General features: G+C 39.5%; 1 protein-coding gene across 1 annotated transcript in view; it reads left to right on the top strand.

Annotated features, from left to right (window-relative positions):
- LOC125893850 (MDM2 binding protein) overlaps positions 1-6,145 on the top strand; it is a 43,544-nt gene extending 37,399 nt beyond the window's left edge. Inside the window, exons 20-23 of the mRNA XM_049584784.1 lie at positions 71-183; positions 2,947-3,060; positions 5,298-5,363; positions 5,450-6,145. Coding sequence (XP_049440741.1) covers positions 71-183; positions 2,947-3,060; positions 5,298-5,363; positions 5,450-5,488 — 332 coding nt within the window. The 3' untranslated portion in view covers positions 5,489-6,145. The remainder of the gene's footprint in view (positions 1-70; positions 184-2,946; positions 3,061-5,297; positions 5,364-5,449) is intronic.
- Positions 6,146-13,568: the final 7,423 nt, after the last annotated feature.

Genomic DNA, 13,568 nt, shown 5'->3' on the forward strand with positions numbered 1-13,568 from the left:
AACATACTGTGGATTTGTACTGCTATGATGGTAGTACCTCATTGTTCTTTTTCTTCACATTATCACCCAGGTTTGGCGACTCTTCCGTCCACTGACAAACCCAAACCTCAGCAGCCAAAGACACATCATGAACAAACAGCGGACAAACCTTCCAAAGAGTCACGCTCCCAGAAACACAACAGGGTGAGTGTGTGTCTTATTTTGAAAGGGATTACATGCTTTAAAAAAAATCAAACATACCACCTCATAAAAGCTTTCTCTTCATGTAAGTGTCTTGCTAGGGGGCAAGATGGAGGCAGCTGGCATTGACCATGAGGGTACAGTACTACATCTCTCACACCAACTAGTTGATGAGTTTCATTAAAATGGGTTTTATTTGTGTAGTTCTGGCTGTTGGAATGTGCTATGATTATTATGGCCCCCAAAAAATCATGATTAACATACCTGAAACATAGTAAGAATACCCCATACCATGTTTGCCTTGGATGTTTTACCATACCAAACTGGAAAGTGAACAGTGTTGCAAATTTGTTGGACCCAACATCAAACTTGGAAGGAAGAATGTGAAGCACGTCATATAAAATGCATGCTCTCTCTCTCACACACGCAACATTTTGTTTCAGCACCCTTAGACTACTAATGCTCCAGTAGGTCAACAAGCTAATGTTAGCATCGCCTCAATATCTAGAGCTAAACAGATGAGAAGCCTAGATTGCTGTCCTGCTGTGGTCACACTGCCTCTGTTTGACGGGTAAAAATACAAACAATTAAAAACATTAAACAGACACTGAAGGCAGAATCATTGTGTTGTGTCCATGAAAACAATGGTAGTTATGGTAATGACAGTCACAGAGCTTGCTGGCTAAGTTGTTACCATTAGCAGGTTTCACCACGGTATATATAAACTGGTGTATTGCCACATTTGTGGTCATGATGACGTACTTATTGTTCTTTGCCCCATTGATACTACTTCTTGTAAAGTTTTTGCAATGTTGCCTCGCTCAAACAAGATCTCAGCAGTTACTTTGCTGGATAAAATGTTGGGTTGTATGATTGTTTCTGTTTTCATTTTGTCTGGTCATGGTTACTGGAGATCGCTGATACGTGATCCAATCTCCAGGGGGCAGCAGGAGTAGGAGGGGGTGGGAAGATAAAAAAAAAATAGTAACATTGTATTTGGGGATTAGGGGTGGGTATTTAAACATTTGAGATGTGGAATTTTCCTAAAACATGTAATGGCTCATACAGACGTAGTCCCTTTCAATCATCACTTCTGATCCCCCTGCCTGTGTTTTCTTATTTTCTCTTGTTTTGCGGTGGTCGAGATGTTTATGGGCGTGTACCCCAGCAATGCTCGGGTGAGGTTGGGGCTTTACAAAAAGGCAAAAGGGCAAAAAAAATAAAAAATGGGCAAAACTCCAATCGAAAGTGGGCTACTACTTTTATTTGTTTTTTGCTAGTGAGTGTATTTACAAATAGTAAGTGACAATCCTGCATTGTAAATGAAATCAATTTAATAGCAGTGCCTCGTCTATTCAAACAGCGACTCCCGTTTAGAAGTCTGCGTGTCTGTGTTTGGTGTGACAATGTCAGTGTCATGTTCTGCTTAACATTATTATTTCATCTTTAATACAACAATCCAAGTCATATCCATAACGTTAGCTACTCTTATGGAGTGCGGAGCAATTAAGTGAGCAGGCATACAGAGAGTGGAGACATAAGGCATCAGATCCATGGAAAAGAGAGGGGAAACTTGTTTGTAATTAAGGATTTAAAATGAACTTGTCACTTGGGCTGATATTGGTCTCAGGGAGGGACATGTAGCTCCACTAGAAACATTTTTAAATGCCCAATAGGTGCAGAATCTAGAGATTGTTTTCATTGCATCTTAGTTCTGATAGTAAATGAGTTAAAAACACCTTAATATTAGTGAAAAAAAACAATGTTGATCATCCCTTCAATTTTTGATAAATGATCCAATCCTATAGTTTTCACCTGTTTAAGAATTTATCATAAGAAAGCCAGTTTTTACTTTTTCAACTAAATCAGGAAACAACCAAATTTGTATTTTCCCCACTCTCCACAAAACACAGACGCAGTGACAGACGGACACACAAAACACACTCAGAGTCTTTCTTCGACAGATGAGAGTTGTGCAACAGCTCCAGTGAAGATTAATGTTTTATGTTTTGCATGTGATCACTGTGAATGTGTGGGCTGCATTATAATGTCACAGCAGAAGTACTTTAACAACTATACTATTATCATATCACCTGCTGCCTGCCTCCACAGACACACACACGCTGTTCTCTCCCATCTTTTACGATTTGTTCAGTACAGTGTGGGCAAAGGCAGACACACATACATGGACGCACACACACACACACACCTTCACACCGTTTCCTCTGTCCCACGTACAGCTCACAATCTGCATCTCGACCTTGACTTGTTCTGATTTCTGATTACTATGCAAACAGGCTTATCATCCAAACCCAAGTATAGGAAAGAACAGTTGGCCCTATTCAGAAATAATGATAGCAGTTTATTCAGGACAGAGATTAAAAGCTGCCTTTCTCCTCATGAGACTGAATGGCACAGATGATTCCTCACAATAATTTATGGTGTTTCCTCAGAACAGTCGCTCTGACAAGATTAAAGGCAGATCTATTTATTTCAGGAATGTATTTTCCCAGTCGACGCTACCAGGAAAATATTTGTATGTTTGTGCCTCACGCTGAATGTAAAGGCGTGCAATTCTGTGCGAGGATGTCCCCCAAAGTCGAGACATTCTGACATCCCTTTGTTTTAAAAAGGCAGCCGTGTTAAAATTAGTTTCTCTAAACTGGGTTGGCGTGAGGTGTTTCGGGAATAAACACAACTTGATATAATGTTTTCACGATTGTGCTAATATAAAACTGCATGTGTGTCCGTCTTTTGTGTCCTCAGATGCTGCAGGAGGTGGTGGCTAAAACGCTCAAACACCACGGGATTACTGCCGAGCATGAGTGCTTTGAGGCCTGCAGCAAAAGACTGTTTGATATCTCGAAATTCTATCTCAAGGTTAGTCTTTTTACTGCCCACACACAGTCAGCGCTGTCCTCTCCCTGACAGTTTCTTTATTTGTATGCCTCTTTGCATCCAGGACTTGTTCTGCAAATTTGACCATATGTTGTGTTTTGTTATAGATCCTCCCAACAAATTAGAATGATAATAGGAACAGCCTGCAGATGCCATGCCTGCTATTTTTGCCAAAACTCACTTTTTCATCTATTTTCTTTTGTGCCTCCTTGTTAATTGGAATCAGGTGTTTATGTTTGAGAGAATATAAACACTGAGGAAAAACTCCCTAACTTGCCAGCAGTGGTGGAAGAAGTACTCAGATCCTTTACTTATAGCTGTCATTGGTAACTTTTTTACAAAATAACTTTTGTCATAGTTGATAAAACTTTCACTGTATTCACACAGCACCAAATGACACTAATAATCTTGCCCACTCTATTGCTTTGTAGCGCTTCTAATGGTCTTACTGCATGTCAACAAAAACAACCAGTCAGAGCCGGTCAATCATGTCAAACACTGCTCATGAACTGTGGTCAAACTGTCAAACTATGCAGTACTGATTAAATATGAATCAGGATTCTGTTACCGCATTGCCTATTTCTCACATCAAAAGTTCTCAGAAACATATTTTAGTGTACTGTTTAGCTGTAAAATGAGAAAGTTGGCGGATGGGTAGTGCTTCATACTTCAATAAACTGTATCCAACATGGCAGCCGGATCACAAACTTTCCGTTTTTTTTTTTACAGCTAAACAGTAAAATAAAATGTTTCTGAACACATATTACATAACATGCAAGAAATAAGCATGATTCATATTTGATCAGCGCTGCGTAGTTTGTTTAGCCCGTTTCCACCAAACACTTTCAATATTGGAACCAAATGTAACCCTTCAGACATGGTACCTAGACCCTTGCGTTTCCTCCGCAATCAGTACAGTAGATTGCATGCCGACATTTTCTGAATAAAATGGTATATTTAAAAATAGTGGATTTGTGCATTAAGTCCTTCTAAGGCAAGCTCAGGGGTTTAGTGTTGCTGGAGGAACAATGCTTAGCAACACTTTTTTATTCTCAGAATGAGGACTGGGACATATTCTGTCCAGGTCGAAATTAATATGTATAAATGTTTGAAAATCCACTCATTACTAAGAGTGTATGTCATATAAAAACTAATGGAATGGTCAAAGTTGGCACATTAGTGACACGTGTGTTAATGGATTCATGTTGTCAACTCATATATTGAGTAACATTACAAGTTAACATTACACCTTAAAAGTTGCCAGCAGTCGGCATGGTCAATTAAATTATTTTTCTCAGACTCCAGCTGCTGCAAGAGGCAGCAAAACATCCTTTTATTTTATAGTTACAGTCTACTAATATAAGTTAAACTCTCCATAGTATGAACAGTGGTTTCATGAGCAGCTCCACCTTTTACATGTAGTACCATATCTGTGTGCTAGGTACCCCAACTGAGGGGTGACCAAAAATGATGTCCTGAGTGCTGCTATCACCACCTTCCGCCATGTTTTCATTTTGTGTTTACACATGCTACGCATTCACGAAGCGCCTGCATCACGAGACTTGAATGAGGCTGTGATTACATATCCTGATAATCCACTGCGATAATGTAATTAATTTAAACATAAACAGTAATTCTTAACGTGTAAAAATTAACCAACATTTACTGTAATATCAGTAATCGTTACATCCCTAATACGTATATATGTTGTTGTAATAGCTGGATGAGAAGGAGCTGTATTTTATTTCTTTTGAGTGTTTGATTTATTCTCTATATTTATTTCCTTATTTTGATAGTATTTTTTCTTTGCTACTTATTTGTTTTGCAAGTGTTGGGCAGCCCTGCAGGCACCTCAGGTTTATAAGAGCAGCATGCACCTGAGACCCACTCAAGAAAAACACTGCTTAATGGACAATTGATCTCTTTTGCCTGCATTGAACTTCCTGTGGTGCATCAGTGACTTGTTGGTTTCAAGTGTTTGATTTATATTATAGACAAATGGCCACTACAGATAGTTTGATTTATTATGACTTTGTATGCGTGTATTGTATACTTTGTATGTAAACTCTTAGTCTGAAAAGTGTGTAGACATTGACTGTCACATAAACTTTCTCTTTTCTTTTTTCTCTTCAACCCACATTAAAATGTGGTCAGCTTTGTGACGAGCTAACCTCACTGTGTCAGTTTGAGTGATCTCCTTTTCTTATAATTGATTCCAGGATCTGAAGACGTCTCGGGGTCTGCATGACGAGATGAAGAAGGCAGCCAGCAGCAACGTTAAACAGGTAACACCACCAAACACCAAATGTTTTCCACTTGGTGTTGGTCTTCTAAACTTGAACCTCCTAAAGGTTATTTTCTGTTGTTGTAGGTCATCGACTGGGTGTTGGAGAAGACCTCAAAGAAGTGACGACAGTTGTGAAGAATCAGTGAGGGGAAAATATTTTATATGGGATTTTGTTTTATGGATAGAAGGGGGTTAAACCTTAAAAAAAATGACATCTTCTGTCACATTTCAAAGAGTGTTTTGCTTTTGAAGCCTTTCTGACAAGTTTTAAATGGTTACATTAAGCCTGTTTTAATAACCTTAATCCTTTATTTAATCTTATCTTTTATCTTTCTCTAAGTGACAAATAATTTGTCAGATGTATTGTTTTTTTTGTGTGTGTGTGTGTGTGTGTGTGTGTGTGTGTGTGTGTGTGTGTGTGTGTGTGTGTTTGTTTTTGAGTTTTTGAGTTTCTGTTGTTGCACATCTATTCTGATATCCTCCCACTGCTCCAGAGTCTTGAAACAGAAAAACGGAAACATACTGAGACAAAATCGACACGCTGTGAGAGGCCACGAGGGCTTAGAGATGTTGGCTTCAGGTTGTAGATGTGTTTTCTTTGTAGCTTTTCCAAACATGTTTTTAAATCCTTTCCCACTTGTTCATTTTGTTTCCAAATACTACAATAACTGCATGGCTTTATCAATGTACATATTTTATCTTTTTACGGTTTGTGACACAATAAAGTGTTTTTTCTTATATTTTGCAAAGTGTTACTACCTGATTATAACCTGAGACGGTGGGTGGAAGAGTGTTTGAAATAAAAAAAAAAACAAAGATAAAATATGTGTGCAGTGTGAGCTGTGTCTGAGAAATATGTATTACATTATCAGTGCTGACAGCTAACAGCCCAGTCTGGATGGTGGCTGTTATGCAGACACTGAAAACAAAGCCACGAGTCGCGCGGCACATTATGCAGCGTCGATTATCACTGACAGTCAGACTTTGTACTAGTTTGTCCTCAGTTCAGGCTGTTGAGGAACACTGCTAAGATTCCTGCTGGGTCTTATTGTCTGTTCTAAAGGGACTGGCTACAGGTTTCTGGCAAAAATAAAAATCTCCTCCATGCCAAGACAACATGAAATGATCCTCTTTCTGTGAAGCTGAACTCCACAACAAAAAGCTTCAACTTCAGAGGAGTGGAGAGTTTTTTTCTGACTTGGCATTGTATTACCTGCATGAATAAGATGAATATATGAAGACAGATTTATGACTATGCACAAGAAGCAAATTCTGCCGAACTAAATGCAGCGAGGACAGCTGGTGGATGGTTTAATGAACAGGAATAACTTACTCATGCTTTGCTTTGTTATTTGGGAGCAGTCCAGTAATAATTATAGGGAAATAGGAATTTCCTGCTCTATTTAAAGGGTTGTATGGAACTCTGGAGAAAGAGTTGATTGTTGAATCTCATTCCTAAGGCTGGGTATCATTTAAAGAAAACTAAGACTAATACAGATACCAATGGAGCACGCCATTTAATTTATCTTTATTTCCTACTTTATTTGATACCCATCATGTGAATGGAAGTGTTCACTTGTATAAGATGTCACAAGCATGAGGTGTACACATACTTTTGAATGTTTTGGTGGCATCGTGGCACACTAATACACTGCACTCAGTTTCTCAACACCACAGACAGAATGGCTTGTAGCTACTGCAGTAGGCCAATCACATGTCACATTAAAACAAAGAACTTTTGCGGTCATTGGCTGCCAGCAAACCATACAAACAGTCATTTCTTTATAGATCTGGGTACAACAAGGTTTGAATCCAGGTATCACTTGGTTGGAAAAGTTCAGATATTACTTGGTACAGGCCGGGTTATTTCTGTGGATATCTTAAAAGTATTGAGTCACTGTACCCAGCCCTACTCATTCTCAGGTCATTAAACACCAATGTTTTAAGTTTGTAGTCATACCGAACCACCAGCCTAAACCGTTGGTATCTGAGGACCTGCGAATGGCACTCAACAATCAGTTGTCTTTCTCCAGAGTTACTTGCAGCACTTTAAATCCATGTGAATATTAATTTATTATAAAGAAACCTAATTTTCCATATTTGTCCAATTGTATGCTTGCTAGTGGACAAATTTTCTTTTTTGTGTTCAGCTGACTTAAACACTGTCCGTAATATTCAACATTCATTTTTCTCTTATCCGGGGCGCGCTCTCGGGGGCAGCAGGCCAAGCAAAGCAGCCCAGATGTCCCTCTTCCCAGCAACGCTTTCCAGCTCCTCCTGGGGGACCCCAAGGCGTTCTCAGGCCAGATGAGATATGTAATCCCTCCAGAGTGCTCTGGGTCTACCCCAGGGCTTCCTACCAGTTGGATGTGCCCGGAACACCTCCAGCAGGAGGCACCCAGGAGGCATCCTGATCAGATGTAATGGATTTGAAAAATATAATTCCAAGTGTACCAATAGAGTGTCACATGGATGATGTTTATTCCATGTAGGCCAACACAGAAATTAGCGTTGTCCTGGTTCCCTTGACAAAAAAAAAAAAACAACTTTGGGATTTTGGATGTAGCAGAAAATAAGCTGTGGCAAATAAAAGTTTATGATTTTGCACAGCAATGTTTTAATGAAGCCTAAATGCAATCGCCAGAAGTAAAAATCTAACATTAGGCTATCAACAAACTATACCACGGTTGCATGACTTAAATAACGCTGCTACAACAAGGCTGTAAAGCCTGTAGAGCTGTAGTCGCATTTAGCCACTTGTTAGCAGCCATCTTTTTGACATGTAAAGGCTTCAAAATTTCTGCGTGGGGTATTACTGACGTAGGCTATTTTATGTTAGAACAAAACGTGAAAGTCTGTTAAGCTTGTGTTAACCAAAAACCCATTCAAAAAACCCACTGATGAGGGAACTGGCTTAAATACAAATTAATTTCCAAGTGTTAGGATACACGTCTGCAGCACTCCATTAAAAACTGTATCCGTCTTTCCAAAATTTAGTGTCAAAGTACAAAGTTCTGTCCAAGAAACCTCTTGAAAATTTTTAGGAAAGTATTTCTCTAACTTTGACATTGCTGTCACATGTCAGTAAAAGTTGACTGACTCCAAAGTGCTTCTCACAGCTCTGTGAAAACCAGTCTATATTTAGTGTAAGGCACAGCACTACTATCACTATAATGTAACTGGACAGAATGTACAGAAGTAAGACTTTGTTGAACATCCTCTGCTTCTCTCAGGTCAACACTAAACTATCCAAATATAGTGTGTCTGTTTTTCACCACAGGGATACTCACTTTGAGGTTACTAAAGGGCATGTAAACTGCATAACCTGACATTTTTAGTGTGCACGTTTTTGTGGGAATGGACAGAGCGTGGTATCCATCCTCCGCTGCATGTCAGAGTGAGTGCAGATAATAAAAGTTATTGTATCACAGTGGACCAACAGAAGAGACAGCAACAGTTTACATTGTACCTCATACTTCTGCGTCACACACGAAATCCTTGGTGGAAAATGACCAGAAAAGGAGAATACTCTGCAGCTGTGCAGAGGAGAAGGCAACAAATGGTGCCACTTATCATTAGTCCTTGGGATAAGGTGATAAGGGTAATGCAGGATTAATCTCCTGGTATGAAGACTAAAGCTTTTCTTTAAATATTTGGCCTTGTGTTAACACAACTTTTTACACATTTAACTCTCAAGACAATGTCAGATATACTCATATCAAAATAGATACACAAAACCGGAGCTCAAGTATTTCTGTGAAACAACAAATCCACAACTAAATGTTACATCATCTAATGTATCATGTTGTTGCAGCAGACATGGTTTCTTGGTTTTAATTCCAGGACCATAAATAATTTACAGAGATGTTCTGTGGGCCCATTAAATGAATACAGCAATGAATAGATGAATTGGCCATCTGTTGTCGCTGCTGCGTGTTGCAACATGTAAAATAAATGTTATTAATGGCCGTTGGATGTTCTTGTTCCTGGGACTTTGGGTTTGTCTTTTGACTGATGGAGGGATGAGAAAATGAAACTAAAGATGAAAGATGAAGCAGATTTATACAACTGAAGAGACGAGGAAAAATCTTTCTGTCCTGTTCAATTAGACAAACTCAAAGTCCGTGTAAACAGCTACTTCAGTGTGTAAGTGTAGTTTCTCTCAGTATGGTTGGGCATTCTTCTGCTACAGCAGGCAACCACACATCAACATCTTAAATCATCATTCGCAAATTGCCATCTTACTATATAATGACGAAAACTCTGTCTGTGTCTCTGTTCCACGTTTTTCTCCTCACTGACTTGGTCAATGCATGTGAAATTTGGCACAGTGGTAGAGGGTCATGGGAGGATGCGAATGAAGCAATATTACATCAATTGGCCAAAGGGGGGCGCTATGGCAACCGATTGAAATCGTAAACTCTGAATGGGCATATCTCATGCTCCGTATGTCATAGAGACATGAAACTTTGCACAGAGATGCCTCTCCTCATGAGGAACAAATTTGCCTCAAGAACCCATAACTTCCGGTTATATAGATTTTCCGCCATTTTGAATTTTTTGAAAAACACTTCGACAACAATCGATCTCTTCCTAGGAAGTTTGACCGATCTGCATGAAACTCGGTGAACATAATCTAGGGACCAATATCTAAAGTTCCCTCTTGGCAAAAGTTGGAAAACTTACTAAAACTGAGCTTCTATAAGGCAATGAATATTGCGGAGGGTGTGGCTCATCACATAAAGGTGTATAACATCTCAAGGGTTTCACCGATCACCACGCAACTTTGTAGGCACGTGACCACATAATCTGAGGGGACCCCTCCATTATTGACCCCATCAAACAAAATGGGGTCGCTAGAGAGCTAATTTCTTATCTAGGCCTAACCGCCATATCGATTTTTACTAAACTTGGTAGATATGTAGAACAGGACGCCTCAAGGTGACTGGAGAAAGTTAACTCTAATTGGCAACTGGGTGGCGCTATAACAACAGAAGAATGCTTAAAAATGGCTAAAATGTGACTGATCGCTGTGGCTCCCCCTGTGGACAAATGTTTGCATTTTTGGTATGACTAAGTCATGGTATGGTATGCTGTACATAATCACGGAAACTGTCAGTGTGTCATTCTGTCAGTCAGTCATTCTGTCTGTCCCACGTTTTTCTTCTCACTGACGTGGTCAGTCTATGTGAAACTGCACATAGGCATTTTGGATTGACAAAGGTAGAAGGTGACAAAGGTATGGACTAGTTATATTATTACTAATGCTTCTGGTATTATGGTTAACTGCAATTCTGCATATAGTTTGTGCAAGTGGTCTTGCCATACCCCAGCAGAAGCCATTACTCGACAGCTGTGGGTCCAATCAATGTCACTTAAAATATTATACTTCAAGTATCAGTACTCAAATCATCATAATCCAGTGCCAGTTCTGGCTTTATCTGCCATTATGCAAAAGCTTTATAGACATAAGCATGAATGAATTTTTAAATCTGTTCAATCTGCCACGAGGCGCTCTAAATCTCCTACCAGAGGGCAGCAGCTTCTACTCTGTATGCAGAACATGAGATGAGTCATTGATGATCTTATTGGCTTGACTTAGAGGAGCCTGTTCAAAAACAGTCTGCATGGAAATGTGCTTTTTGACACCAATTATTTTCCATGCAGCATGGGTCAGTTGGGATAGTTTTTTTTTTTAACTGCACAGAGAGGTTACCAAACCAAGCTGTGATACTGTATCTGATCAGGCTCTCTACGATTACTTGATAAAAAATTATCATACATTTTTGATCAACACCATGAACTCTTAGATGACGTACGCAATGCTTGTAATGTGCTACAGTGACTATCAACATGGTTGTGGTTTGGTTGTGGATGGCCACTGGCATGTGGTCGCCAACTGCCCTTGGGTCAAACACCATCTCTTCTGTCTTACTGACATTAAACACAAGGTGGTTGTCCTTACACTATTTTCCAAACCTCTGAATCTCCAAAAAGTGGTCAGATGGGTTGCAGTTATTTTTCAGTAGAGCTAAGATTGCAGTGTCGTCTTAGAATTTAATGATGTGATTGTTGGAATAAAAACTTCTGCACTCAATCATATGCGTGCTCCTGTAAATGGCACTTACTCATCAAAACTTTGAAAACTCCTGATTAAAGATTTTTGTTTCAAAATGCTCTAAAATGGTCTGTTAGCTGTTGAGTTTCTAAAAATTTCTCCTGGGGGAGTATTTTTTCTCTTTCATCATCAGTTCCCTCCTGCCCCCCTGGAGGGTTAGCATTGCAGAAGGTGTTGATTGAAAAGGTAATTAAATAGGCGATTGCGGTCTTGCAGTATAGTGTTACATTGTTATCCACCTTGTTGTGTGGCTCTTTAGTAAAGCCATCCATCGCCAAAGCACTTTGTTGTTGATGTGAAAATGTTCAAGTTTAGAAGCAGCAAAACAAGCACAAGTATAATGAGGTCTGCTTTGAGTTATAGTACAAGAAAGAAAACATCTTAAAGTTACCTTGGGTGAATCTTTTTCAGACAAAATCCTGTTTTAGCTCCATTTATATATAAGAATAAATCTATAATTTCCAGGGAACTGTTCTTGTTGGTCCCTGTGCATACTAAACTTACTGTATCTCTGCCTATGCCAGGATTTAGAAACACTGAGGTCACAAGTTCAAATTGCTCTAGCCTAACACAACTCACCTTAAACATTTTCAACTGGCCGTTGGTGCCAGCTGCAGCAAAATGCCATGTAATGACTATGGAAAGCTGTGATGGCTGCTCCGAGCTGCAGTCGTTTCATTCAATTCGCCCTCATGACTTGCGTCTTTGCATTGACTTTATATGTAGTTGCACTGCCTTCATGTTTTGTCTGAGCAAAACAAAAAAACCTCCCTCCCTCTCTCTTTCTCACACACACAAAATCAAACTTCACAATGTAATTTCACAACTTATTTGATCTCCCTACAGTATGGTCCTAATGCTGTCTTAAAGCCCTCTCCACACTGCTGCTTATGTACAAAATCCCTTCCTTCAAGTTCTGCCTACAAATTTTCTCTAGTTCTCAAATCATTACACCCTCCACATGTTGTCCTCAGTGGCTGTTACCTCCCTATATGGTTTTGTTTTGATGGAGTGTAATTTCACTTACATCAAGTAAAACACTTGCATGGACTGAGTGCTACAGTATGAGACTTGGACAGCACTGATGCTTCCTTATAGGCAGCCATGTTGATGTCTGACCTCACATATGAGAAACACTTCCAGAGCGATCTTTGATAGTCTATACCTGTACCGGGAGAGTAATGAGCTGGAAGTTAAAAGAAACTGAAGTCCCAAGAGAAAGAGGCTGACACAGATTGCTGCGTTTGTACATTTTATAGAAGAGTAATTAGTTCTGAACTGACTATAGGAAGTCTCTCCAACAGCCAGTGTGCATGTGTGAATGTGTGTGCACGTCAGTATAGGTTGCTGTTTTTGTACAAGTGCATCAGTGTGTGACGGAGCTCATTTTGGTGACAAAAACAGTTATGCAAAAATACACATCAACAACGTTTTATAAGACTTGATGAAAACGAGGAGCCATTAAGATGAAATTAGAGTCATGATTGCCATTTTGCCTGCACAGCCAGACACCATCTGTGCCAAAACTTTCCTCTGACAGATGATACTATAGGGCCTGACCGTGAGCAGACAACATATCATCAACTTCTGACACATATCTGAAAGGTATTTACACTTAAATTCTCTCTCTGACCTTACTTTCCTTGTTTTTAGAAGCTTTAAAATTAAATTTTGATTTAGTGGAATAGGTTGACATTTAATTTCCTTTATTGCCACCAATTTGATAAGAAGATTGATACCACACATTTCAAATCTCTCAGCCCAATATGAAGCTGACACGGCTGCCAGGAGAAGGTTACTAAAGCCTTAAGGTCCAGACAGACCAAACTGAAATCAAAGAATTATTGGCGACAAAAGCCAAGTGTTGCGTTGCCTCACGTGACCAGTGTTTTGGCCAAACAGTTGGACATGATCACACTGCAAAGATAGACAGCCAACAGTCAACCAGCATGTATGAAAAGCAGTAACTCTCCATACCAGCAGATGGTGAGAGGTATTCGTCATTCAAAATGGGAAACTAGAAGACTGTCATGGTAGATCCAAGATGCTAGTTAGCCAGTTAGCACATCAATAACACAATCCCAT

The sequence above is a fragment of the Epinephelus fuscoguttatus genome, linkage group LG8 (genome assembly GCF_011397635.1).
Source record: "Epinephelus fuscoguttatus linkage group LG8, E.fuscoguttatus.final_Chr_v1".
NCBI lineage: Eukaryota > Metazoa > Chordata > Actinopteri > Perciformes > Serranidae > Epinephelus > Epinephelus fuscoguttatus.